Source organism: Lissotriton vulgaris, chromosome 1_2 (genome assembly GCF_964263255.1).
Source record: "Lissotriton vulgaris chromosome 1_2, aLisVul1.2, whole genome shotgun sequence".
In the NCBI taxonomy this organism is placed as follows: domain Eukaryota; kingdom Metazoa; phylum Chordata; class Amphibia; order Caudata; family Salamandridae; genus Lissotriton; species Lissotriton vulgaris.
The window spans coordinates 93,864,875-93,890,865 of record NC_141686.1 but is presented as its reverse complement, the minus strand read 5'-3'; the positions used below and the strand labels follow the sequence as shown (position 1 = coordinate 93,890,865).

General features: G+C 47.2%; 1 protein-coding gene across 4 annotated transcripts in view; it reads right to left on the bottom strand.

The window, feature by feature from the left end:
• LOC147733978 (adenosine deaminase 2-like) overlaps window positions 1–25,991 on the bottom strand; it is a 514,604-nt gene that overhangs the window by 219,673 nt on the left and 268,940 nt on the right. For all 4 annotated transcript variants that reach the window (XM_086952886.1, XM_086952888.1, XM_086952884.1 and 1 more), the window contains one exon: window positions 7,126–7,234. In XM_086952886.1, the coding sequence (XP_086809012.1) occupies window positions 7,126–7,234 (109 nt within the window). The remainder of the gene's footprint in view (window positions 1–7,125; window positions 7,235–25,991) is intronic.

Sequence of the window (25,991 nt, the reverse complement as noted above, 5' to 3'; positions counted from 1 at the left end):
TTCTTGTGGATTCTTTGACTTTCAGTGTTCAGTGACGCACAATAATTCTATGTCAGGACAGGAGGCTCTGATTATGCTTTTCTCATTTCTTTAATGAAATGCTCAGCAGCCAATAAATGAACAAAAAACTACATCTCCCATGAACCCCAGGGAGTAACCATAGAGTACAGCGTATAAAAGGTCCACACACTAGTCTGTCTTCCTCTTTCTTTGCTGCTCCGCAGCCAGTTAAGTGCATTATCTTTCTTACTCTACTGTTTATGTGACATTGCTTGGCATTCTACTGTTTATGTAATATTGTGCCTTGTTGCTTACTGTCGCTTTGTGCTTTGCCATTGCGCAGTGTGTCGCGCGTCTGGGCTTGGGCTCCGTTGTTGTTTCTTCGCGCTTATTCGCCGCTTCAGCGTGCAGTTTGTATTGTTACCGGAGCGTGTGTCTCACCTCCGTTTTGGTCGCCGAGCGCTTCCTAGCTGCTCGCGCGCTTCTTGTGGAGCGGGAGCAGGGGTTCCGTTTGTTTTGGAAGCGCGAGCGCTCTTCGGCGGTTCTCACTGGCAGGCGACAGTCGCGCATGCGCGCTGTCCCATTTCCGGTTGTTTTCTCTTCAGCTGGTTCAGTGACGGCGTTTGTTGACGTCTTGCCCACGGCCTGTCAGTGCAGTTAACCCCGTCTGACGCCGAGGTCTTTTAGGACTTTGGTAGTGTATTTCTTGGCATTGGCTCTGCCTAGAGTGTTGCTTGGTGCAGGCTTTGGCTCCCTCCACGTTCTAATTGCTAACAAGTCAGGTTTCTTCCTGCTTTTAAGCCTGCTTTGGGGTTATACACTCCCCCTTGACTGGTGTTTCCAACACTCCATATTTCTAGTCGTCTTGTGGGCTTTTTACCTCTACCTTGGTGTAGAATGGCTGAATATTTTGATGACGTAGAAGACGACTACTACTATGCTGATGAGGAGGAAGGCTCCTTGGAACAGGACTTAGTTGAACAATTAGACAAGGGTGTTCAACAGTCCGTTAACAAAGCACTAGTACGTGCTATTAACCCTTTGAAGCGTCATCTCAATCTCTATGCTCAACAGCAGGGCTGGTTGCCTGCTTCCAAGAAGACGGCGAAGTCGCCTGTTAACCCTCACAAGACTGACTTTCAGCGTCTGGCCAAAAGTTTAGCAGCTGCGCCATCCTCAACTGCTGGTCTTCACGAGGCTGATTCAGACAATGTGCTATCTTCAGCATCTTCAGACCATGTTTCTCCTCCACCTAAAAAACGGGTCTGTAAAGAACATTTTGTAGACGCTCCCGAGCGTCCTTCGGTGCTCAATTTCGAGCCTGCAGACATAATCCATCCAAACTCTTCCTCATGGGTGCCTTCTCCAGCTGTAGCAGCCTACATTGAGGCGCATATCCGCCAACCTTTTGAGGCTTCAGTTCGTGCCCGGTTGCGCTCAGAGTGCCCGAGGCCTGATTTGTCTGCCCACTTGGCTGAGACACCAGACGTTGACCCCATGATGGTCACGTATTTGAAAAAATATGCCAAGGACCCGAAGAAGGGCCTTGATAGATCTTGGCGGTCTTGTCAAGATAAAATGTTAGACCTGCTTGGGCCTCTCACTAAGATTTTGGACCTTGGTTTCAGAGCACAAGAAGCTTCTGCCCTTGTGAACCCAAAGGAGATGATCGAATGGGCGCAACGGGCGATTTGCCAATTGGGTAATGCAAATTGTGCAATGTCTGCGGAACGTCGCAGGTCCATCTTGTTAAAGCTTGACCCTAGACTCTCTGAATTGGCCACTTCTGAGTCGGGCCCTGAGGCGGACGGCCTCCTGTTTGGTCAGCCATTCCTTAAGGAACTTACGCGCTTTGTATCCACCTTCAGTGGCATCGACAAGGCGCAGGCCTCCTTGCGGCGAGCCATGCGTCCGGTTTTTGGAAAGGCCGGACGAGGTAGGGGACGCTCGTTCGGCCGTGGCTCTGCCAATCAGTCCCAGAGAGGCAATTCCTCTCAACACAGAGGCTCCTACGACGCAGGTTATTCATCGAGAGCCAACTTTTATCCTTCCAGAAAAGGAAAAGGCCAGTACGGCAAAGGACGTTCCGGTGGTCATCAGGGACAATACCAAGATTCCCACTCTACAGGTGAGCCTGATTCATGCATGCGATGTGATGTTGGGGGGTCGCATTCAGTTTTTCCTGCAGAATTGGCGCATGCTCTCCGGCGATGCTTGGGTGCTACAAACTGTTCAGGGGTTCAGAATAGAATTCTATCACCCGATGCATCAGACTTGTCCCCCTCCTTGTCTGCGTTTTTCTCTTCAGGATCAGGTTTGTCTCTCCGAGGAGATAGACTCTCTTCTCAAAAAGGAGGGCGGTGATTCCAACCACCCGTCATCCAAAGGGGTTTGCCAGTTCTGTCTTTCTGGTCGAGAAAAAAGGGGGCGGTGCTCGTCTTGTTCTCAACCTGAAAGACTTCAACGGCGGAGTCGTCTATCGACATTTCAAGATGGAGGGCATCCATCTGTTGAGGGATCTCCTTCGAGAAGGGGATTGGATGGTCAGGCTGGACCTCAAAGATGCATATCTCTCGGTTCCGATTTACAAACCTCATCGCCGTTTTCTCCAGTTTCTCTGGCAGGGAGTCTGGTACGAGTATCAGGTTCTCCCGTTCGGTCTTTCGTCAGCACCATGGTGCTTCACGAAGCTGTTGAGACCAGTTGTGGAACATCTTCGGTCGCTGGGTGTCAGGTTGATTATTTATCTGGACGATATTCTCCTTATGGCGGATTGTCCTCTCAAACTTCTTCAACATCTGGAATTGTCCATCACTCTTTTACAGTCTCTGGGGTTTCTAATCAATGTCCAGAAATCGGTTTTGGTTCCAGCCCAGCGTATCGATTTCCTGGGCTTCCAGATCGACTCGGTTACTTGTCAACTTCTCTTGCCCAACCAAAAGATGCGTTATATCAAGAGAGAGTTGACGTCTGTTATTTCCAGACCGACTGTGTCGTTGAGGTCGTTGGCACGTGTAGTCGGTCTGCTGGCGTCATCCATTCAGGCGATTTTTCCGGGTCCCCTGCATTACAGGGCAATGCAGCGCCTGAAAATTCTTCATCTCCGGAAAGGCCTCGGATATTCCGATCAGATTCCTCTTACGGAGGAGGTCCGGTGGGAGATGCAGTGGTGGTTGGACCACATGGAGGCCTGGAACGGCCGAGCCCTCTTCGGTGTGTCTCCGGATCTGGTGATAGAATCCGATGCCAGTCGGTGGGGCTGGGGAGCCCGTTGCGGCTCGGTCTCGACCGGGGGTCGTTGGTCCCCTCACGAATTGAAGCTTCATATCAACTGTCTGGAACTCCTAGCGGGTTCCTTTGCGATCAAATGTTTTTCCCCCCTGCAGACCAGTTGTTGTGTCCTTCTCCGGATGGACAATATCTCGGCAGTCCGCTATGTAAACAAACTGGGCGGGACCAGGTCCAGAATCCTGGCGGAGATCGCCAAAGATTTTTGGCACTTCTGTCTGCAGAAGAAGATCACTGTTATTGCGGAGTACCTTCCGGGATGCCACAATCAGATAGCGGACTGGCACTCCAGGCATATCCGGGATTACAGCGATTGGAGGCTGCATCCCCGGGTCTTCCGTGCTCTCCATCGGCGTTGGGGTCCTTGCCAACTAGATCTCTTTGCCTCACGCCTCAATGCGCAACTTCCGCATTTTTACAGTTGGAGGCCGGACCCTCAGGCTCTGGCCACGGATGCCTTTCTCCAGCAGTGGCCATCGACCCTCTGCTATGCCTTCCCTCCATTTCTAATGATTCCCAGGGTATTGGCCTACTCCAAACGATTTCAGACGGATCTGATTCTGATTGCCCCTCTCTGGAGGGCTCAAGCGTGGTTTCCGGTCCTTCTAGAAATGTGTTCGGCCCCACCGTTTCTCCTTCCCCCATTGTGGAATCTCCTGTTGGACCCTCTCGGAGGTCCTCATCCCCTGATCCTCTCAGGCTCCCTCCCTCTTCTCGCGTGGAGGATCTCGGGGATCGCTGGTCGCTCCCAGGCCTTTCAAGCGACGCTTCCAAGCTCCTTAGTGAAGCATGGGCTCCCAATACTCACAAACGGTATAAGGGGTCTTGGAAGCGTTGGTGTGATTGGTGTTCACAACAACAAGTTGATCCCGTTTCAGCAGATATCAGCATGATTGTTAATTTCTTGGCCTCCTTAGCCACCTCTGGTCTGGCTTATTCGACTATCAACGGTTTCCGGTCTGCTATCTCGGCGGGTCATGCCCACATAGATGGGAAACCCGCGGGTGAACATCCTTTTGTTTCCAGGTTGCTTAAAGGAGTTCGTTTTGCAAAACCTCCCACCCCTAAGTATGTTACCTTGTGGGATGTTTCAGTTGTCCTCAGATTTTTGGAGGCCTGGCCTTCCAATACTTCCTTATCTCGCAAGCAGCTATCTGCAAAACTGACTATGTTGCTATGTTTGGTCTCATGTAAGCGCGTGTCGGATGTACACGCTTTGGATCTGGCGGGTCGCAGCTTCACTCCTGAAGGGGTTTCCTTTCGTCTCTCCAGACGTACCAAATCTAATACGCCTTCTATTTCTTATCCTTCTTTTCCTTCTCACCCCAACCTATGTGTGGTTCAATGCCTGAAGGATTATGAGGTGAGTACCGCTTCTTTGCGCTCAGACATGCAGGGTCAGCTTCTGATTGCGTTACAAAAGCCTTTTCGCCCTGTCTCACCAGCCACCTTGGCGCGCTGGGTGCGGGGGCTTATGTCTGAAGCTGGAATTGATGTTTCTGTGTTTGGCGCACACTCTGCACGTGGAGCGATGGCGTCCAAAGCCTATTCCATGGGTGTTACTCTGTTTGATATCATGAAGGCTGCAGATTGGTCATCTGCTTCTGTGTTTAAGACTTTTTATTTCAAGCCTATCGATAGTGTTGCTTCTGTGGTGGTGGATCAGCTTTAAAAAAGCATAATCAGAGCCTCCTGTCCTGACATAGAATTAAAAATTTGCAAACATTCGTGACAAGAATTTTCAATTCTATTAAGGACTAGGAGGCGAGGATTATCCCACCCGTGTTTCATATTTGTATGCTAATGTATTATGACTGTATATACGCAGTTACAAATACTTCATTCCTTGTTCTCCCTCCCTGATTTGTTGTTCAGTAATATTACTTTGGATATTATGGCTTCGTATCTTCTTTCCAGGTTCAGACCAGAAGTGATGATGTTTGTTCCTCGGCGGAATCAGTTGCTCCTCCTGGTTTCTGGACCCATGGTTCTTCGGCTGCCTTTTTCAGGATCCTCTGGATGACAGTGGCCTGTTTGGAATTGTTGTTCCTGTTGTATTTAGGATTTTACTTTAACTTGGACATTTTCCCACAAAGAAAGAGGAAGACAGACTAGTGTGTGGACCTTTTATACGCTGTACTCTATGGTTACTCCCTGGGGTTCATGGGAGATGTAGTTTTTTGTTCATTTATTGGCTGCTGAGCATTTCATTAAAGAAATGAGAAAAGCATAATCCTCGCCTCCTAGTCCTTAATAGAATTGAAAATTCTTGTCACGAATGTTTGCAAATTTTTAATTCTCCTCTGTCTCTGCCTCACTAAGCAGCAATGTTGGGCGCACATTCTCGCCTACAACCACCCAGCACAGCGTCACCTAACATAGACTTCAACAGAGTTATTTGGAGCATGAAGCCTTATGAGAATCTCGTGTTCAAGGTGAATGAGCATGAGGCTGTCTTTTTTTTCTACACCGGTGGTGAGTGACAGTTGTTTTATTTTCAAAGTGACTACCATCCGGTTCCAGGATATTATTTTTCTTTTTCACGTTCCACACCTCGATTTCAAGAAACTGTCACATGAAACTGCCACATTAAGAAATGTCTTTATTGAAATGCGGAAAACATAATTGGAAGGCTTATTGGAGCAGTTCTTTTCACGAGTGCAGTGTTGGATTGTTCATGTATTTTCTTGTATTCACTGTCAAGTGTTACACTGCCACCTAGTGCAAGTTCGATTTTGACTGAAATGTTCTTATGTTTTCTGACCGAGTGAAGTTTATCCACACCATCTACCTTTCTGTTCCTGTACTTGGAGTTATGAAGTCTGATGCTGAAAGTTTCGATTTTTATTGCCTTTTTATGCAATATGTGTGTGAATTTTGAATTTATAGTGTACATTTTGCTGTGTGTGTGCATTTTTTTCAATGCTTATTTATGCTTTTCTCATTTACAGAGTCTGTTTGCTGTCACTTGGAACTAATTTACTGTCAGTTAAATATGTATGCAGAGTTTCTTTACTTAGATGCTATCTAATGAAAAATTCATGTTCATAGCATAGGTGTTTCAGCTTCCTCATGTTATTCTCCCTCACGGAAGGGACGTGTTTATTCTTGTTTAGGTGGGTAGCTGCACTACGTTATCCCTTATATTAGGGATGGGTATGGGTTTGGTTCTAGTGCCTTCCCATAAAGCGTTAACGCAACCCCTAAACAGGGGTGGGTTTGTGGTTATGGTTCTCATAAAGTGTTACACGTTACAGGCCTCCTCATTGAGGCGGGTTTGTGAGTGTGTTTCCCACTTACAGTGTTCAATATAGTAACCCTTTCTCGGGGTTAGTTTTACTCAAGCCTACAATTCCCATTAATAGTTCTTTGATTGGTAACCCTTCTCTCGGGGTATGTTTGTGGAGTTTCCTCCGTTTAACATAGCATGTAACCCTTTCACTGGGTTGGTTTAGGTTCATGGGTACGATTCCCACTAATTGCTCTTTCATTTGTAACCCTTACACAGGGTATGTTTATGGGGTTTCCTCCATTTAACATAGCATGTAACCTTCCCTCTGGGTTGATTTATGATGCCCTGGAAAATTTCTGTGTTGGAGGTGGAACATTGCAGTGTTGGTGTTTTACAAAAAACATTTAATTTACAAGTGAGATGCATATGCTCATACATTAGGCTCAATCGAACTCTATTCAATTTTACTTAGTTAATCATTCTCACACGCAATTATTGACACAACTCCTCTCGCTTAATGACACAACCCTATCCAATGCTTTTTCTTAGTTCCTTATGATAACACTCACCTCTACTGACAGAATGCATGGTTGCCTGGTACTTACTAGTCTCGCCGGCATGGAAGAAATAAGGCATATCGACTCCTTTAGAGGCAGGTATTTCCAGTGCATCCTTGAAGTACCAAGTAGGGTGTCCACTATCTTCGTTGGCAGACTGTGCAGAAGAAGAAAAGCAGGTTTATGTGTCCGCCATAAAGTACTTAGTCTGTGAGTATCCAATCTTAAAGCACACTTAACTGCAAACTAGAATGGGAGGAGAAGTAGATGCCTAAATAACTGGAGCCATGCGTGTCAAAAAACTGACATTCTGACCCCACCTAGAAACATTTATAACTAACATAATTCAGCACCTCAGGACAGCTGTCAGTCATAGCTGATATTGTTGCATACAGTGAGTCATTGCTTCTGCTTTACAAGGTTTGTTTTCACTCCCATAGGTGACACAAGAGAAATTAGTTCAATGCACCAACGCTTGAATGTGAAATATAGATTTTTGTAGCCCTGCAGAACCCCACCCAATACATAATTAAAGTGGCGCCAATGCTTTTGGTGAATTAACAGTCCCTTAACATGGATTCTGGGATGCCGTGGTGATTTGAAACAAACCTATGTCGTTCTCCTTAATATCACACATATACAAACTGCACTACGAAAAAGACACTTCAACTAAAAAGCGTTGTATTTCAACAGTCTTATTCTGTTGTTCAGCACATCTAAAATAGCCACACAAAATATTCTTAAAGCAGCACAAATGAATGTTGAAACATCGAGAATAAAATGAACATTTTCACAATAGTTAAAATGTCATCAAAAAAATCTAACACCCTAAAACCTACTTCTATTCGCTATACTAGGAGAGCATGGAGTAGTGTAACTTGCTTCTAGAGTTTTTAAAGAAGAATCAGCGCACAGCATATCTGTTTACAGTAAGAAGCTGTCATTATCAGTAGTAGGGGAGGCTGTGTGCCCTGCAAAAGGCAAACACACCTCACATCAGCTCCTCACCTCCCGGACTCCCTCGATATCCGTTTTCATAAGAAAGTGCAATACTGAAGCATCTCTGGAATTATCTTTCACAATATTCTGGGGCGACGGACCTCTCCTGACAAATGGTCAAGTGGCCTTTTATACTGTATCTAATCTAAGATGGGCATTTCACATATCACCCTAGGAATGCCTGGCATAACCAATGTGCATCAAGATGCTAGTCCAAGACACATTCACATAAACAAATAAGATTTAAAAATTGCAATTCAGACTATGTCTGAGGTACTTGAGGCTGTCACAAGTTCTAGGAAAGCTAGCGACAGACGACATCTGCGTCACAGGCAGAAATGTTGATGAATCTGCAAAAAAACAGAACATGGAGTCTCGGGATACCCAAGATGGAGTTGGACCTCAACATAACCTTTAATTGAATGTTGCTCATCCATGAATACCCTTGAATATTGTGAGCATCCTTGGCATTATGATGCTGTTTGTTAGACCTGGTACCATTTACGTGAGTCTCCATGCCATTTTTTCACTTATTGCCTCCTCTGTTTTTGATCTGTTTGCTGGTTTAGATGTTTTGGGCAATGTGACACTGCTATTCAGTCGGTGACAAACTGGAGTTCGTCTGAAAAGTCAGTGCTGGATTTTTATTGGAATTTAATTTTATAATATTTATGGCGTAAAGACGGTAATGGTGTTCTCATCGGAACAATCATTTATCTTACAAAGACTTTTATGCAACACAAATCATGAACGAAGAACTCGAGTTTTGACTTGTCTATTCTAATGCATTATTGGAAATGAAGTGTTTAGCATTTCAATAGTAGCCTCTACAGCATTTCCATTGGTAGGCAAGTGGTTAACTTAAAGGTTAATCGGGAAGGAAGAGGGCGGGAAATGTTGGTTTAAGTAGGGAGGGGGTAGTATGTGAATGACTTCCTGCTGGGACAGAGATGCAGATGGTTGATTTAAACGCTTGTGGCAGGTACGGAAAAGAAATGTGTGGCTGGTAGTTTGTTAAAGGAACGGAAGAAGAGCGGGTGCTCAAAGTACGGCGTGTTAATACATGAATTTGAGGATATAAACGCATTTAAGTGGGTATAGTCAGAGGGGATGGTTACGGGGAGAGTTGGTTCATGTTAAAGTTGGTGGGTAGGAATGTTGTTGAAAATAGGGGTGAAGGAAGGAGGGCAAGGGTAGGAAAGTTATTGAGGGCAATTAAACGAGGGAGGCTAGTTTTGAGTAGGGAAAAGACGATTGTGTTTGCATAAGTAGAGGGTACTTTCGGTGTAAAGAATATGAAAAACATTGGTTTGCCCAGTAAATTGGGGGTGACTATTTAACATCATTGACACAGTGTTTCATTAAGGGAACACGTGAGTAAAAATGTAATGTAAAGCGGTCCTATGAGAAATGTCATTAGTAATATGTGATGATGAATAATGATTCATGTTAATATGTTAAAATTAAGTATTTATAATTACTGTGTTATTGTGATTTCAGTGATCCCTGTAAAGGGCGATTGCAGCCCAAAATGCATTGGGTATTTGTGAATAAACACTTCCTTCGACGAATTTTGCCAAAGTCTTGTTCATGTAAAGAGGTCCGGATGGACACATTCTGAGCATTAGAAATTTAGAAAAATGCAACCGTGTGGCTAGATTAAAAATAAGAAGGAAGTGAAAAAGAAGAGGACAAGCAGTAAAGGAACACAAACAACAGATAGATGAACATTAGTGAATAATGAAGGCCGGGATGGCACAGTTCGGTTGTGCAATTGGTTTGTGGCGGAAATACGCCACTTTTTATGATGTTGTCTTCAATAGGGTGTCAAATGGGCTGGCATTGCTCCAGTTTGCACGCCAAACAAATAATAAGCAGAATAAGCTTGAAAAACAGTTAAATTATGGTGTGATCCCATTCCAATTAATGATATACCACTGCTATTCAGTGCCACAGTGCAAGTGCTCCCTATGTTAAATTGATGTATTGATAAGTGACTCCATGATTGGGTTATTTGATTTACTTGTCAGACCCTAGTACAGTGCACCATGTGTGCCCAGTGCATGTAAATCAAATGCTGCTGGTGGGCTTGCAGCACTGATTGTGCCACCCACAGAAGCAGCTTGTAAAGTGTGTCTAAGGCCTGCCACTGCAGAGCCTGTGTGCAGTCTAGTTGACTTAGTACGTGCACCCACTAATCAGTCCCAAAAGCTTCCCCTTTCTACATATCAGACACCCCTAAGGTAGGCCCAAGGGCAGAGTGCATTGTATGTAAAAGGTAGGTCATTTCCTGATATGTGTGGCATGACCTGATAGTGAATTAAAGCCTATTTATTTTTTCACTATTGCAAGGCTAACTGCCCCCATAGGCCAGAATGGGCAGTTTGATTATAACATATTTTAATCCTAACTGGCCCAGGGAACATGGTAGAAATTCGAATTTATTATGCCTGAACTCAGGATGATAAAATACATTTTTAGTAAAGTTGGTTTTAACATTCTGTGTTTGAAAATACCACTTTAGAAAGTAGGTATTTTCTTACCTAACCATCCAGCCTGCCTCTGCTAGCTTGTGCATTGCATGTCTGGTTTGTGAATGACAGGGGCTGGGAAGCCTCCAGGAGATAGGGTGAGTCAGCACAGGGCTGAATAGACCTATCCGCATGTACACTGGTGGGAGGAGTAGCACCTGGGCCTGAATAGGGCTGTGCCTGCCTTCCACAATGCTGGCTCCACCTCCTGTGGTGTGTCTGAGGACCCTGGCCCACCCTGACAAAGGAAAGAAGAAGTCCTGTAAACAAAGTGCTCCAGGACTGCACAGAACGGGTTTGGACTAGGTACAGGACCCTCTGCCTTCAGAGGACAAAGGAGTTTGCAGTATGAATATATGGTCCCAGACCCCAGGACTTTAGATCACTTCTGGAACAACAAGACACACCTTTGCCATGGAGAAAAACGAAGGAAGCTGCAGGAGTTTGGACAGCCTCCCTGTCAGTGTGCTGTGTTGCTAGGTTGGCCTGCAGTGGTGTCTTCATTGCAAAGGAAGAAAAGGAGAAGGAACGTTTTAAGAACTTTCATCATCTTGCAGAATATTTCTCCAAGGGCTTGAACATGTGCTTGCCTCCTGCTGAAGTCTCAGGGACAAAAGACTTCACCACCAGTTCCCCTCTGAATTTTCTTGCTGGGAATTCCATCTGCAGAAGCCTGCTTGTCGCTGGGAGCTGGAAGTGCGACTCAACGAGAAGAAGCATGTCGCAGTCGCAGCTGTTGCTGTTGCCGTCGCACGTCTTCACAGCATCGCATCAAGGGCACCATCTTATCGCATCGGATTGTCGGATCGCGGCGCCATCTTGCCGCATCGTAACCGGAACGCAGTACAAGAATCAACGCATCACATCCTCTCCGGTAAGGAACAAGACACATCACCTCTTTGCGCAAGCATTGAGGAGCGACGCATCGCCTCCCCCGAAGCAAGGAACCAACGCATCACCCTCCCTACGAACATTTTGTTTGTTTTGCGTTACGCATCCGGGTACTTTGTGAGAAACGTATCGCATTTATCATCAACTTGAACTAAGTTACTTTTACCATCTTTAAAACTATTTTGAGTACAGTATTGTGGATTTTTGTCATTTGTGGTCTTGTGTTAAGTCTATATAAAGAAGACTTCTTTTTATAAAACCTGTGTGGTGTCCATCTGTAGTGTTTTCATTGCATTACTGTGTGTAGTCACAAATGCTTAACACACTGCCTCTGGGATAAGCCTGTCTGCTTGTGCCAAGCTACCAAGGGGGTGTGCAGGGGTTATCCAGGAGTGTAGTTCCCTTTCCCTGACTTAGAAGCAAGGGTCACTATTTGGTCAAAGGTGTATACCATTGCCAACTAGAACCCCCCAGTTCTAACACTGTTATAATGGATCATCATGTTCACTCTTGACATAAAGGTGGCCAACTTTGGCATATTGTGGGCATCCTAAGCATTACAGTGACCATCGCTGGCATTAGATGGTAAAACAGTTATAAGGCAGGCAGAATCATTTGATGTGTAGATGCTGTACTTTTTTTTTACCTGTGAAGACTTGTTAAAAATGACAAGCTAATACTTGCGGATCAAAACTGAATTTCCTGGGGGGGCATGGCCTGAAGCATGGCCGAGTAGGACGTACTCGGAGCCAGCTCCGGCAGGCCGAACTGATCCGTCGCAATATTAATGCATCCAGTGATATAAAACTTGCCTACAACGACACCAAACACCCTACGGACACCGGCGGCCTCGCTTGACCCTCTTCTTTGACGTGCAGACGGCACAGGACCCACTGGAGCTGCCGCGAAGTCCGTAGCCCGGGGGAGGACTAAGATGGCGGCGCCCGCAGCACTGTAAGGGGGAAGGCGGCTGCGGAAACGGCAGGCCGCCCGGAGGACACGGTGAACCCGGCTCCACAGTTACCGGCTCCACCTGCGACCTGATTTCACTCCTGGGGCTTGACGAGTTCCTCCGTCCGGCTCCGGGCACGGGGGAGTTGCGGATCGGGAAACCGACGTCTCCCGCTCGCCCCTCCCCCATCGTGGCGGTCCAACTTATGCGATGACGGAGATCCCCTGAATAGTGCCCGTGGGCAGGAGAGAGAGTGCTGCTGCTGGCCGCCGGCAACTGAGAACTCTGCGCTGACCCCCAGAGACTGTGTTATGCTGCCGGAGGGGCCGCGGGGACACTGGTGATTAGTGCGGCTGACTTGCTGGGCCCTCCTGGCTATTGTGGGTGACAGGTGACCAGACGCAGGCCCGGCCGCGGCTGGGGGGCTCCACAGGTGACGGCTTTCCCTGGTGCCCATCGGGCCGCGGCGCTCTGCGAGGCTGGAAAGAAGAAAGGCAGGGAGGTCGCCCATGCGGGCCACGGGTTCTCCGTGGCCCCACGACAACTGGGTCTGAGTCCGACAGAGCCGGAGCCCCGGGGGAGAGAATAGACGGAGCTTGCTACCCCGGACTACATAGGAAGCAAGTACTGGGTCTGGGAGTGGACGGACTTGGTCCGCCTTGCCGCTCACGCCGGAGGGGCTGGCTGGGACGCCCTGAGAGGGCCGGGTACAGCGGCACTCGAGTACCGCCCCCCCCCCAACTCTTCCCCCCCTCACCACCGTCCCCCCCATTCGGAACTGGATGTGTGGACTGCGAGACGCCTGGGCAGGACCTCGTGGCCGGGCGGCACCGTTGTGCCTTAGCCCCTTGATGATGTGCACGGGGGCCCACTAACCCCGAAGGTCTGGACCTGTGATCGACGCTGCACGGTACTCATCGGGGTGCTACCGATGGGGCCGGCGGTGAGACGCTGCAGTGGAGAGCCGAAGTGGGCATCGGACGGGAGCCGCGGTTGTTACCCCCCCCCCCCCCCCCCCCCCGCACAGCGGAAGCCCCAGGGCGCCATGGTTAAGAAAGATCCGGCTCCCAAAGCCCTGAAACAGGGCCCTGTTGATAAGTTCGTGGTGGCGCCGCAACCTGGAGGAGCGGAGGGGTCAGGGGCGAGCTCGGACACGGCCCTCCTGATGAGTGCAATACAGGCCTCGAGAGCGGACATACAGGCATCCAGAGCGGCCTTGGAGGTGAAGATAGAGGAAGTGGGAGTGGAGGTCAACCTCCTGCGGCAGGACTTCCGAAATCTCACTGACAGAGTCACCACGGTGGAGGCGAGGCTGGGAGAGGCGGAGGATGTTATACAAACCCTGCGGAAAGAAGTTAAGGATTTGAAGGACTCCCACAGACAGTTGCAGTGGAAGGTGGACGACGCGGAAAACAGAGCAAGGCTTAACAACCTTCGCTTTGTAGGAATTAGAGAAGGGATCGAAGGGTCCAACGTGGTGGATTTCCTGCATGACTGGCTCCTCACGACGCTGCCCCAAGTGAAATTCTCCAGTTGCTTTGTCGTCGAGAGGGCACACAGGGCACTCATGGCTAAGCCTCTGGTGGGTGGACAGTCGAGACCGATTATCGCGCGCTTCCTCAACTTTGCCGATAGAGATCTTATCCTTCGCGAAGCCAGAAAGATGGTTGACATACGGCTCGACAACTCTCAAATAATGATTTTTCCGGACTACAGCCAGGTGGTGCAGAAAATCAGGTGTTCTTCGACGCAGTTAAGGCTAAATTCCGAGACCTCAAGATCCAGTATATGCTCCTATTCCCAGCTAAATTGAAAGTAATCTATAAAGAAAAGACGCACTTCTTCACGCACCCGGACGACGCATGGCAGTGGCTGGAGGAGCGTCCGCCCTTCCGGTCTCGAGAGGAGGCTGTACGCGGCGCTGCGCTGGAGGCCCCTCTGACCGGTAGCCTCTGGGAGATAGTACAACCACAGAGGAGATGACGGCAGCGAGGAGCAAGGGGGACGCAGTTGACACCGTACCCCTCGCTGAAGGGGTCCCTATGGAAACAACATGACCCAGGATCTCCAAGACGAAATGATCAGGCGGGATCTAGATACCGGGCCTTGGCAGATGGTAACCGTACTGAGAGGGAGAATGACACAGGGGGTGACACGACAGGAGGTGAGGAGGAGGAAGTACAAACTCCCCACCCGCTGGTCGCAGCCATACAGGAGATGGAGTGCGAATCCGCTCAGGACACGGCCCGACACAGGGGGAGGGCTAGGGCCCAGGCATCTGAGAGAGACTGAAGCTGGATGGAGGAGATATCGGCTACGCCGCATGGTGACACGCAAGTGCCCTACATGCCCTCTATTTTTCTTTTCTTGTCATGGAGTGTTTGTTTTAGTCTATCTCTTTTCGTGCCACGAACTGCCGTACGACCTTGTGCACTCTGTGGCCCTTATTCATTTGTTATTTGGTTGTTGTTTGAGTGATAGGGTGGGGTAGTTGGGCATAGACAGGAGAACTCAGAAGGGGCAACAGACCTTTTCCAGCCAGTAAGTCCTACCGTAGGAGGGAGGAAGATTGTGGGACTGATGGGGGAGGAAGGTGGGGTGGGGGAGCGGGGGCGAGATGGGGTTGTTTCTTGGTTCGGCACAGTTGGGGGGGGCAGAGGAGAGGGGGAGATGGGGGGGGAGAATGCATGTCATGTTAGGCGCACGCCCGAGTTCACAGAGAGACACCTCCACACAGATATCTGACTACACTGAGCTACGTACACACCAGGATGCCGATAATGGCAGGGATACCCACGGGGACCAAAGGGGAGTTAGCATTCTAACGTGGAATGTAAATGGGCTTGGAAGCAAGATTAAAAGGGGGCTGGTCAGTTCCTACATTAAAAATGTGAGCCCCGACATTACACTACTCCAGGAAACGCATCTCAAAGGGTCGAACTGTGCCTTCCTAGCTAGGGGACAATATAGGGTACTAGCGCATGCAGGATACACTTCAGGATCGAGGGGAGTAGCCATCCTCATGAAAAAGACCACACCGTTCTGCATAGCTCAAACGTGGACCGATTTTACAAGGGACGTACGTGGGGTGAAGGGGACATGGAATAGGCACGAATATACGATACTCTCAGTATGTGCTCCCCGAAATTGCAGGCCAACACGCATAAGAAGGTAGTAGAAATACTCCTTGACACAGCAGACACTATACAGATTCTAGGCGGGGACTTCAACGACGTGGTGGAACCGGGGCAGGACCGAACGGGGACGACCAATAGGGATCATGCACGAACCCCCCTCTCGAGAATGGTTACTACCATGGGACTTACGGATGTGTGGAGGTGGTTGTACGCAGACCGGCAAGCCTACTCCTTCTTCTCAGGTGCGCATAAGGTACACTCGAGACTGGATTACATCTTCATGTCCAGACAGCAATTAGCAGTAAACGATACGGCGGATTACAAAGCAAGGGGGATTTCTGACCACTCCCCGCTCCTAGTGCGGCTGGGGGCGAGAGGGGATGGGACTGCGAGGTCCTGGAGGCTGACGGCATGGGACTTGCAGAATGTGAGTGTAGCGAAGGGTTTAAGAGCGGATCTGAAGGTCTATGTAGCCGACAATGAGGGGACAGTCCAATCCAAAGTCATATTCTGGGAGGCTCTCAAAACGGTGATGAGGGACAGGATACAAAATAGGTTGGCTACGGAACGGAGGAAACTCCTGGCGGATACGGCGTCACTGGAGGCGACTATTTTAGACCTGGAGAGAGAATATCTGATCTCGAAAGAGACGAGAACCCTCCGGAGGCTGACGGACACTCAAAAACAATATCAAGAATTAGTCACAGGGGAGGCCAAAACCCAAGCATTAGCCACACTGCATAGGCTGTACGATGTGGGGGATAAGTCGGGCAAACTGTTGGCGTGACTTAGCAAAAAAGAACGCGCAGCGCGTTGGGTGGAGCATGTCAGAGACCCTACTGGGACACGGCTGACTACGGATGCTAGCATTGCCGAGGCATTTGCGACCCATTATGAAGGCTTTTACTGGTCTAGAGACCTAGGAACCTCTGAGGAGGCGTTGCAACATATGGACACGATTGAGTTACCGGTCCTATCTTCTGAAGCCCGTCAGGGCCTAGAGGCGGACATTACCCTGGATGACATCACTGAAGCCCTTGCCCGGCTTAGGCCGGGTAAGACCCCAGGGCCGAACGGGTTCCCGGCTGAATACTTTAAAAGCACGGCGGACCTCCTGACGCGTCACTTGAAGGGATTATTCGAAGGGGCATTGCAAGAAGGGAAACTTCCCCCAGATCTGCGCATGGCAATAATCGTCCCGATTCAGAAAGAAGGGAAGCCGCAAGCTGACTGTGCGTCGTACCGCCCCATTTTGCTCCTGAATACTGAGGCGAAACTCCTGGCCACCATCCTTGCAGCATGCCTCCGTACGGTGATATCGGATCTGATATATATGGATCAATCAGGGTTCCTCCCGTGTAGGGCCACTAGATTAAACCTCCGCCGCACCCATAATTGGTTGCAAGAAGTAAGAGAAAGGGAAGACCCGCATTGGTTTCTCTCCCTTGACGCAGAGAAGGCTTTCGATGCGGTCCACTGGCCTTTTCTCGAGGGTGTTATGTTATGTTATGTTATTTAAAATTTGTAAAGCGCACATACGCCCAGGAGCTTCTTGGCGCTGAAGAGAGATAAAAAAACATAACAAAAGAGATACCAGCAAGAGTCACTATTTCAAATAGGCCTGTGTAAAAAGGTAGGTCTTAAATGCCTTTCTAAAAGCAAGGTGATCCTTGCTCTGTCTAAGGGTCAAAGGTAAAGAATTCCACAAGGAGGCTGCTAAAAAGTGAAACAGCTGCCTCCCTGTCGCTTTTTCTTGAACCGGGGTACCTCAAGTAGATCTTTGTGGGCTGATCTCAAGCTACGTGAGGGAATGTATCTCCCAATCAGTTGCCTGATGAACAGGGGGCCCTTGCCTTGCAAAGCCTTAAAAATGATGCACCCGGCTTTGAATGCGGCTCTCTGAGCCACAGGAAGCCAGTGCAAATTCTCTAGTCCTACTTTAATCGATTCCCACTTGGGTACTTTACAGATCAATCTAGCAGCTTGATTCTGCAGGTATTGCAGTCTTCTAAGTTGACCTACAGGTAGGCCCATGTGGGAAAGGACTAGGGCCGTGACTACCTGAATCAGGGCAGAGTGGGTAAGGAGGTGTGCAATTTTTCTTATTTTTCTTAGGGTGTTCTGCAGAAGTTCGGCTTTGGCCCAAAATTCTGTTCCTGGGTTAAGCTGCTTTATACCGAACCCAGAGCGAAAGTGAGAGTGAACGGCGCCACGTCAAAGGATTTCCCAGTCCAGAGGGGGACCCAACAGGGCTGCCTGTTGTCCCCCCTCCTCTTTGCACTCACGATTTGAGGTCCTGGTATCTAAGATAAGGCAAAATGTAAATATCAAAGGGTTCAGACGGACTGGCCTGGACTCCACAGAGGAAAAAATATCGCTTTACGCGGATGACATCCTCCTCTACATTACCCGTCCGGAAACCACGACCACAGAGATCTTTCGGGAACTAGAACAATATGGTAGGTACGCCGGTTACCAGGTGAACTGGCACAAATCGGTCCTCTATGATCCGAAGGGACGGGGAACTTGGCCGGACTTACCCGGTCGATTGCTGGCGACAGTGGAGGGGTTTAAATATCTTGGAGTGTACGTTACCCTGGATCGCACACAGTCCTACCAACGCAATGTGGAGCGAATATTCCTAAACTTCGTGCAGGACGCTGCTAGATGGCGGCAGCTCCCTCTCACTTTATTGGGCCGGGCGGCTATGCTCAAGATGATCACGCTACCCAAATTCCTATATGCCCTGCAGAACGAACATTATCCCCTCCCGAACACTGTCTTTAAGAAAATATACGCGGAACTTAGGGCCCGATGTAGGTAAAATTGATTTACCGATTTTTAATTACCGAATTTTACCGATTCGGTAATTGAAAATCGGTAAATAAATGTGGTGGACATGTAGGTATTTCCAGATGTGGAAATACCGATTCTGTAACATTCGGTATTTACCGATTCTGTAAATACAGAATCGGTATTTCCCATTGATTCCTATGGGCTTCAAAGCCCATAGGAATCAATGGGAAATACCGATTCTGTATTTACAGAATCGATAAATACCGAATTTTGCAAGGGTGCAGGGGGTGTCACTTTGACACCCTCTGGCACCCCACAAATAGGCATGTGCGCCATGTGGCAGACAGACATGCCCTAAGGGTATGTCTGTCTGTCACATGGCTAGGTGTGCATGCACACATGTGCATGCACACCTGAAATCGGTATTTTACCACACAATAGGATTGTGTGGTAAAATACCGATTTTGTAGGGCCTTTGGGACTCAGAAGAGTCCCACCTACATCAGTGATTTACCGAATCGGTAAAAATACCGATTCGGTATTTTACAGAATCGGTAACTTTACCGAATCGGTAAAGTTACCGATTCTGTAAAATTGTGCCACTACATGCCAAATCATGTATACCGGTCGGTAACGGCCGAAAATACCGATTTTCGGCCGTTACCGACCGACCTACATCTGGCCCTTAGTTCCTTCCAATGGTTGGGCAAACATCCTAGAGTGGCACTGACTACACTCCGTCATCAATATTGCGGTGGGATCTCCCTCCCGAATCTTGAGGCATACTACTGGGCGGAGCACATTGCCCCGATCAACGAATGGCTACATGCGCCGGCTGATCATCCTACCTACGCTCTTGAAAGACATAAACTCTCCCCTAAACCGTTGCTGTACTACTTATATGGGGGGTTCGACGACCACCGCTACCCCCCGCTACGAGTCTCACTCTACAGCTGTGGAACCAAGCGATGAGTCGCACGGGCTGGGGAAGGAAACCCTCCCGACAAACACCGATATGGCACTGCTGGTGGCTCCCGGAGCTGAACAAGTTAAAAGGGTTCCAGAGGTGGGACGACATTGATATTTCTACCTTGGGGGACATAGTGGCGAAATGGGACTTGAAAACGTTCATGGCCCTGAGGTCCGAGTTTGGACTCCACTGCGCGCAGTTCTTCAAGTATGTCCAGTTGAAACATGTCTGGCGAGCCGAAAAGACACAGATGACCGACCTACCGGAGTATGCCCCTTTGGAGGGTAGGTTACTACAGGAACAGATTCAAGAGAAGGTGGTGTTGCTCACATATAGAACACTAACTAACAATATGTTAGGAGACCTAGAGAAACTTAGGAGAACATGGGAGAATGAGGTGGGTGCCATGGAAGATTTAGATTGGGAGATGGTCCTAATGCATCCCAGAGAGGTGGCCATTAAATCCCGTCTACGGCTTATTCAGTTCAATGTCCTGCATAGAACATACTTTGACAGAGTCAGGCTTCATAACATGGGCAGGGCGGAGGACACTAGGTGCAGGAACACGGGAGTCGACTTTTTCCATATGGGCTTGCCCACTAATCCAGGGCTATTGGAATCACGTATTCACAGAGTTAGGTGAGGTGTTGGAGATTCCTATCGACTTGGACCCCAAACTGGCCCTTCTGGGCATGACCAATGATGTAGACCATGCACGTCCTCTGCTGATCTTTTTGGTACTGGCGCTGGTGGTGGCCAAGAGGGATATAGCTAAACACTGGGGTGCGCCTGAGCCGCCGGTAATGGAGGAGTTGGGGAAAGGACTGGATCTTTACATGGCCGCTGAAAGGGTCACATACAAGGCGAGGGGATGCCCGAAGAAGTTCCATAGGGTGTGGGGAAAATGGAGGAAGTTCCATGGGATGGACGGCGGGCTAGGACGTCAGCTTACTTAGCAAGGTTTCAGGAGTGGGGTTGCGCCACCCTGTGAGCCCCGGGAGGCTGCATACAAAGGACTATCATACGAATACCTATTAGACGGTGTTCTATTCTGCTGTGTAACGAGTTGGAGATGTGGGAGGGGTGGAGGAGCGCGGGAACGGGGAAAGACATGATGATGACATGCTGTATTGTTGAGTTTGATTAAAATGCAAATAAAAATGTTTATAAATGGAAAAAAAACTGAATTTCCTGAAAATGAACCCAGGTATTTTGAGGCAAAATTTGTTTTGTTCCAAAAAATGACTTCTGGAGGTGAATTGAGACAGTTTACCTAAATGGCCAGTATATGTTTGATGGGAATGTGCACATTTTCATTGATCAGAATTAGCTCTCTTTACAGAAAGGCTCCTGATCAACATGGACCCCAACACGAGGCAAAGCCAAACACTGCTCCTTACACTATATTAATTTTGTTACCTTACCTAACCTTGAAGATAATTTTCAACTTATCCTGAAATTATGTTAAAGCAAATTATTTTGACTTAAATATAAATTTATATTTTATTTAATGCAGAGGTGTGCCAAAAAGAGAACACTTCTTCTCTAAAATATAAGTGTCACTCTGGCTATCAATAAAATGGTGTTCAAAATTTTAGGTGCTTACTTTAAGTCATTTGGCCATTTCTGGGTAGTGCCTCTGGATATGTTAAATAAGCATATGTCTAACACATGTTGAAACTTATTCTATGTCAGTCAGCTAAGCATTGGTGGCATTGCTTTTCATGTGGGTGATGCAGTCAATCCTTTTCTGTGCAGCAGCTTGTTATCGGTAGACATCAGGTATAACATTATTTTTTGCTCATTTAATTATAATCTGGACATAAACTATGCTCATAACGTCAAGTGGTGTTTAGTTTTTGCACATCACAGAAAAGGTGAAGCGTTAATGAGGTGGCAAGGAAAAGGCCTTACAGGAGAATACACCAACACTTCAAAAGACTTACACTAAGATTCATCAATGTCCCGATGTGCGAGTCCTTAATAGCGATTATTAAGGAATCGCTATTAATGACTCGCAAAACTGGATTCATGTAGAAATCGCAATATTATTTGCGATTCCTACAGCTTCCTTATTTGCGATTAGCAAATTGCTAATTGCAAATAAGGAATGACTCCCCATGCATTCCTATGGGCCTAGAGACCCATAGGAATGAATGGGGATGCGATTTCAAGGGTTGAATGGGGATGCGATTTCAAGGGTGCCAGGGGTGTCCAAAGGACACCCTGTAGCACCCCTGAAATGGAAATGTAGACTGATGTTGCGCACACACATGTCCAAAGGACATGTGTGTGTGTAACATACAACTTAAGTGCATTTTTCTAAGTTTCCGCTATTTATCACGAGGTTTGACTTCGCGGTAAATAGCGGCCCAAAATTGCGAATTCGCATTTTTTAAATGTATCATGAATTGCATTTAAGGAATCTCAAATAGAGATTCCTTAACGGCAATTGCTCACAAATTTGCGAATTCTGTAATAGTGATTTTTGCATTTGGGATGATGAATCCGAAATGCAAAAATTGCGCTCGCAAAGGCCCAGATTCTCAGAATCTGGCCCTTTGCGGGCCGATTTTCGTTTCATGAATCTGGCCACCTATACTAAAGCGTACTCCGTGGAAGAACAGGTTAGAAATCAGTGTAGAACAAGATGTGAATGAAATGCTTGAGCCTAACTTACTAAACCACTGTGAATGGCTCTGGCAGTGTTTCCATCCTTTTTACCCCAACTGCTGTGTCTTGAGACTCCAGCAAGGTCTCGAATACCAGGCACAGCATTAGTTGTTCTCTAACAATAAGCGGAAACACTCCTTTAGCATCAAGTCTCTAAAGAGAACTTCCAGTAAAACAGGATAAGGAAGAGAGACATTGTAGAAATAAATGCAACAGGTACAAAATAAGTGCTTAACTCACACTTTGAAACAGGTGTGTTTAGGTTTTTAGGCGAGGTTCTAATTGTACCTCAGACAAAGAAGGTCTGGGTCGGAGGCGGAGGCTTGACATTGCTAGCAGCAATTCTGAGGAATAATTGTCCATCACCAACACAACATCTGGAGGAGCCCAAGAGTTAAATACTGTAGGCACGACCTGATGATCAAATATGGTGGTGCCTTTGAATTCACGTCGAGGCCAGTATAGTGTGCTTAAATACATGCACAGGAAGTCATGAAGATAGTGAACTTAATGCTGTTTCCCCGGAGAGACGACCGGAGTGAGGAAGAGTGAATCATCCACCATATCAGCGCTGGGATTTTTGAGAACTTACCAAGTCCGTTCAGGAGGCATATGATCCAAAATTACAACGGGGTTTGCGTGCGCCAAGGGAGGACTAATAATACCTCTTTAAATGAGGCACATGATTCAAAAGCACAACAGGGTGTGCGTGCGCTAAAGGGAAGACTAATAATACCTTTTTTAATAGCCACGAAACAGGGTTTATATCTGTTTAATCTCTCCCAAGTCGCCATATGTCATCCACCAAGGGGAACAGGATGGATATAAATACAGCGCAATATGAAGTAGAAATTACCCTGATGATCTAAATGAAAAGATATGAAACTGAGGAACAGACTCAAGAGAAATGAATAAGATGATATAAGGACGGTTTCGAATAGCTGTCTCTGTCCATCAAAGCAAAGACTGGAGAGGCTACTGTCTCCAGTTTTAGGCTGAGTTGCGAACCGACGAAGAATGATTGTACTAGTGGTCTGACATGTTACATTTTAGATAAGAGACACAAATTCCAGGTTTTGAGATCCTCTGGTGAATTGCCTCTGGCTGGTCCTGATGAAGGTGGTCCCCATTGCTGTTTTTCCACCGAAACGCGTCGGCCATTTTCTCATTTAGACCCAACCGTTGGTTGATTTTTTGGACAAGGATGCAAAACAACAGGACGTTTTTTGGTTGTATTTGAGTTGTGTATGTTTAGGATGAGTGAGTGAATGTGTATGAATGTGGTTCTCTACCTGGGTCATTAGAATTGTCTCGCTTTTAAAGATATATGTTTCTTGTATATTATGCATTTACAACTGAATTTTGTGCATATGTATTTAAAGAAATTTATGTGATGTATATTGAATACTTTTTTACATCTAAAAAAGAAAAAATATTTAAGAAATGATAAAGACTTCAAAATACAATAAATAACTAAATCAAAAAAATTGAAATGTGGTTTGTGTATGCCTGTGATATCAGAGGTTATACCCAATAGTAAAGTGTTTAAAGGTCATGAGGGAGTTTCTTTTTGTTTCTATTTGTTTCTTCCCCTCTACTCCTTGACCTGAAAGTAAATTTGAGAGGGGGTCCCTACTCTTATCCAGTTGTTAGTGAACTGAATGGTCTGAACAGATAAAGGTTTACTCCAACCATCAAATACTCTGTTCCATCTCACTAGTAGGTCACCGTAAAGGAAGCTTCCTGGACTCCTTTAAAGCAGCACAACTCAGAGGCCCTAGAGCTCAGGCCCTGAACCTTCAGGAGCTCTGCACATAGACAAAGAGATGCTGGCCTGGGACAGAAAGAGGTATATCTGGACCACTCAGTGCCTGCAGATGTAGTATAACCATCAGGATTAGAGTTTCCCAAATAATGAACACCTGAGATATTTTCTTGAAAGGTGCAAAAAATAGCCATGTATTACTGCTTGGCCATCAGGGGGGTTCCTGGTCCTGTACCATTGATCACAACCCCTTGGAAAACTGGGGTACCTTATTTCTGTAAATGGTCGATACTTCTAGGTGGCAGAGATGCTCCATTACTACTGCCTCAGCGGCCACTAGTGAAAAACAGACTTTTTCAGGTTTTGAGAATTCTTCTAGAACTGGATACACTGTTATCCATGAAGGTTAAAGATGACAGATGCTTGTATGACGTTACAACGCATGCCATTACAACGCATGCCGTTACAAAGCATACCTTTACCCCGACTTGCTGTTGGGGTGCGATGGAAGTTGGAGTAGTATAATTTACTAATCCAACTCCAGTGGGTGCAACAGTAGGGAAGGTGTTGGAGTAAACTCCAAAACCTTCTACCCACTGCAACAAGCCTTTCTCGTTGTAACAACATGCATTGTAATGGCATGCGCTGTAACGCTTCCGTTGTAAAGACTGTTTCCTGTCACAGGGAGTTCAAAAGCTAAGCAAAGTGCTGGCACACCAATACCATGAGACGACGAGAAAGCAGGCCGGTTACAGAGCTGCCTGTGAAAAGCAAAACAATTATTTCTTCTATAGTGCTCAACAGGAAAAGACATACACCTCTAGAGAAAGTACAACGAAATCCGCACATACAAAGTAAAAAACTATTTTTAAAAGGTTTGTCCATGATCATGTAATCTTTTTTTATTTTTTTTATTGCAGATTCACAGGAAGCTACCAGCAAGCAATCAGTTATTCCAGTTATTCACCAATATTAGCGCATCTCACCGTCAGTAGAAGAACACACAGCCATTTAGCCCACACCCCGGAGGTTGGGCGGCAAGTATCGTTAGAGCGCTGTAGATACAAACTCGTACACAAATGTGAGCATTCAATGAGCATTCTGAGCATCTGCTTTTCTTTTTTTTAACCCTTCCCACCCCCCCAATGAACCAGTAAACACATTATTAAACCTCCAACAATGCATACACAAAACTAGCAGCAGTTACACTTCTAAATCCCCCCCCCATCCCTCCGTGCCCATATAGTCTTTCACAGTTCGGAGCCTCAGATTTCCGGTACCACGTGGCACTCTGCGTGTTTATTTTGTCTCGTCTTATCCATCTTAGTGGTGTCAAGGATGTCCCCGTGCCCTGACCTATACCCAACCTAAAAAAAAAACTCACACCCCCCCATCCAGCCCGTGATAGTGTCGCCACTTGGACCAAACTCTCCGGAATTTTTTGGGGCACCCCCTTGCCTTATAAGTAACCCTCTCAGCTGCCATATATAGATCTAATCCTCTCCTCCACTCCTCCAGTTCCGGTGGTTCCGGTGCTCCCCAATGTTTTGCGATGTCCCTTTTTGCTACAACCAGTGCAAGGACCAGGAATGTAAGAAGTGGGCGAGTCAGGTCTACCCCATTAGTCATGCCTAGCAGTGCCAGATTGGAATCCTGTGGGATCGAAACCTCCAAGACCTCCTCTAATTCCTTGAATACCTGTGTTCAGTATGTTTGTATTGTGCCACACGTCCATATAGTATGATAGAAGTCCCCATCACACTGGTGACATCTAAGACACCGTGGGTCTTCTACCTTCCCCATTTTGCTAAGCCGTAGTCTATCATAGTAGGTTCTATGGAGTACATTAAATTGAATGAGTCGCAGTCTTGATTTGATTGCCACCTCTCGGGATGCATCAGCACTATTTCCCACTCCAGGTCTTCCATCTCTCCCACCTCTGCCTCCCACGTGCCTCTGAGTTTCGCCAGGTCCCCCAACATATGATTAGTTAAGGTTTTATAGGTTAGGGAGACTGCCTTCCCCGTTATCTGCTCTTGGAGGAGCCGCCCCTCTAGTGGTTCATATTCTGGGATATCTGTGAGTGTGATGTTTTGGGCTCGCCAAGCGTGCCGTAGTTGGATGTATTTGAACTGTTGTGTAGCATGTATGATTTGAGTACTGGAAAAGATTTCAGCTCCCCTTTGGCTATCACGTCTCC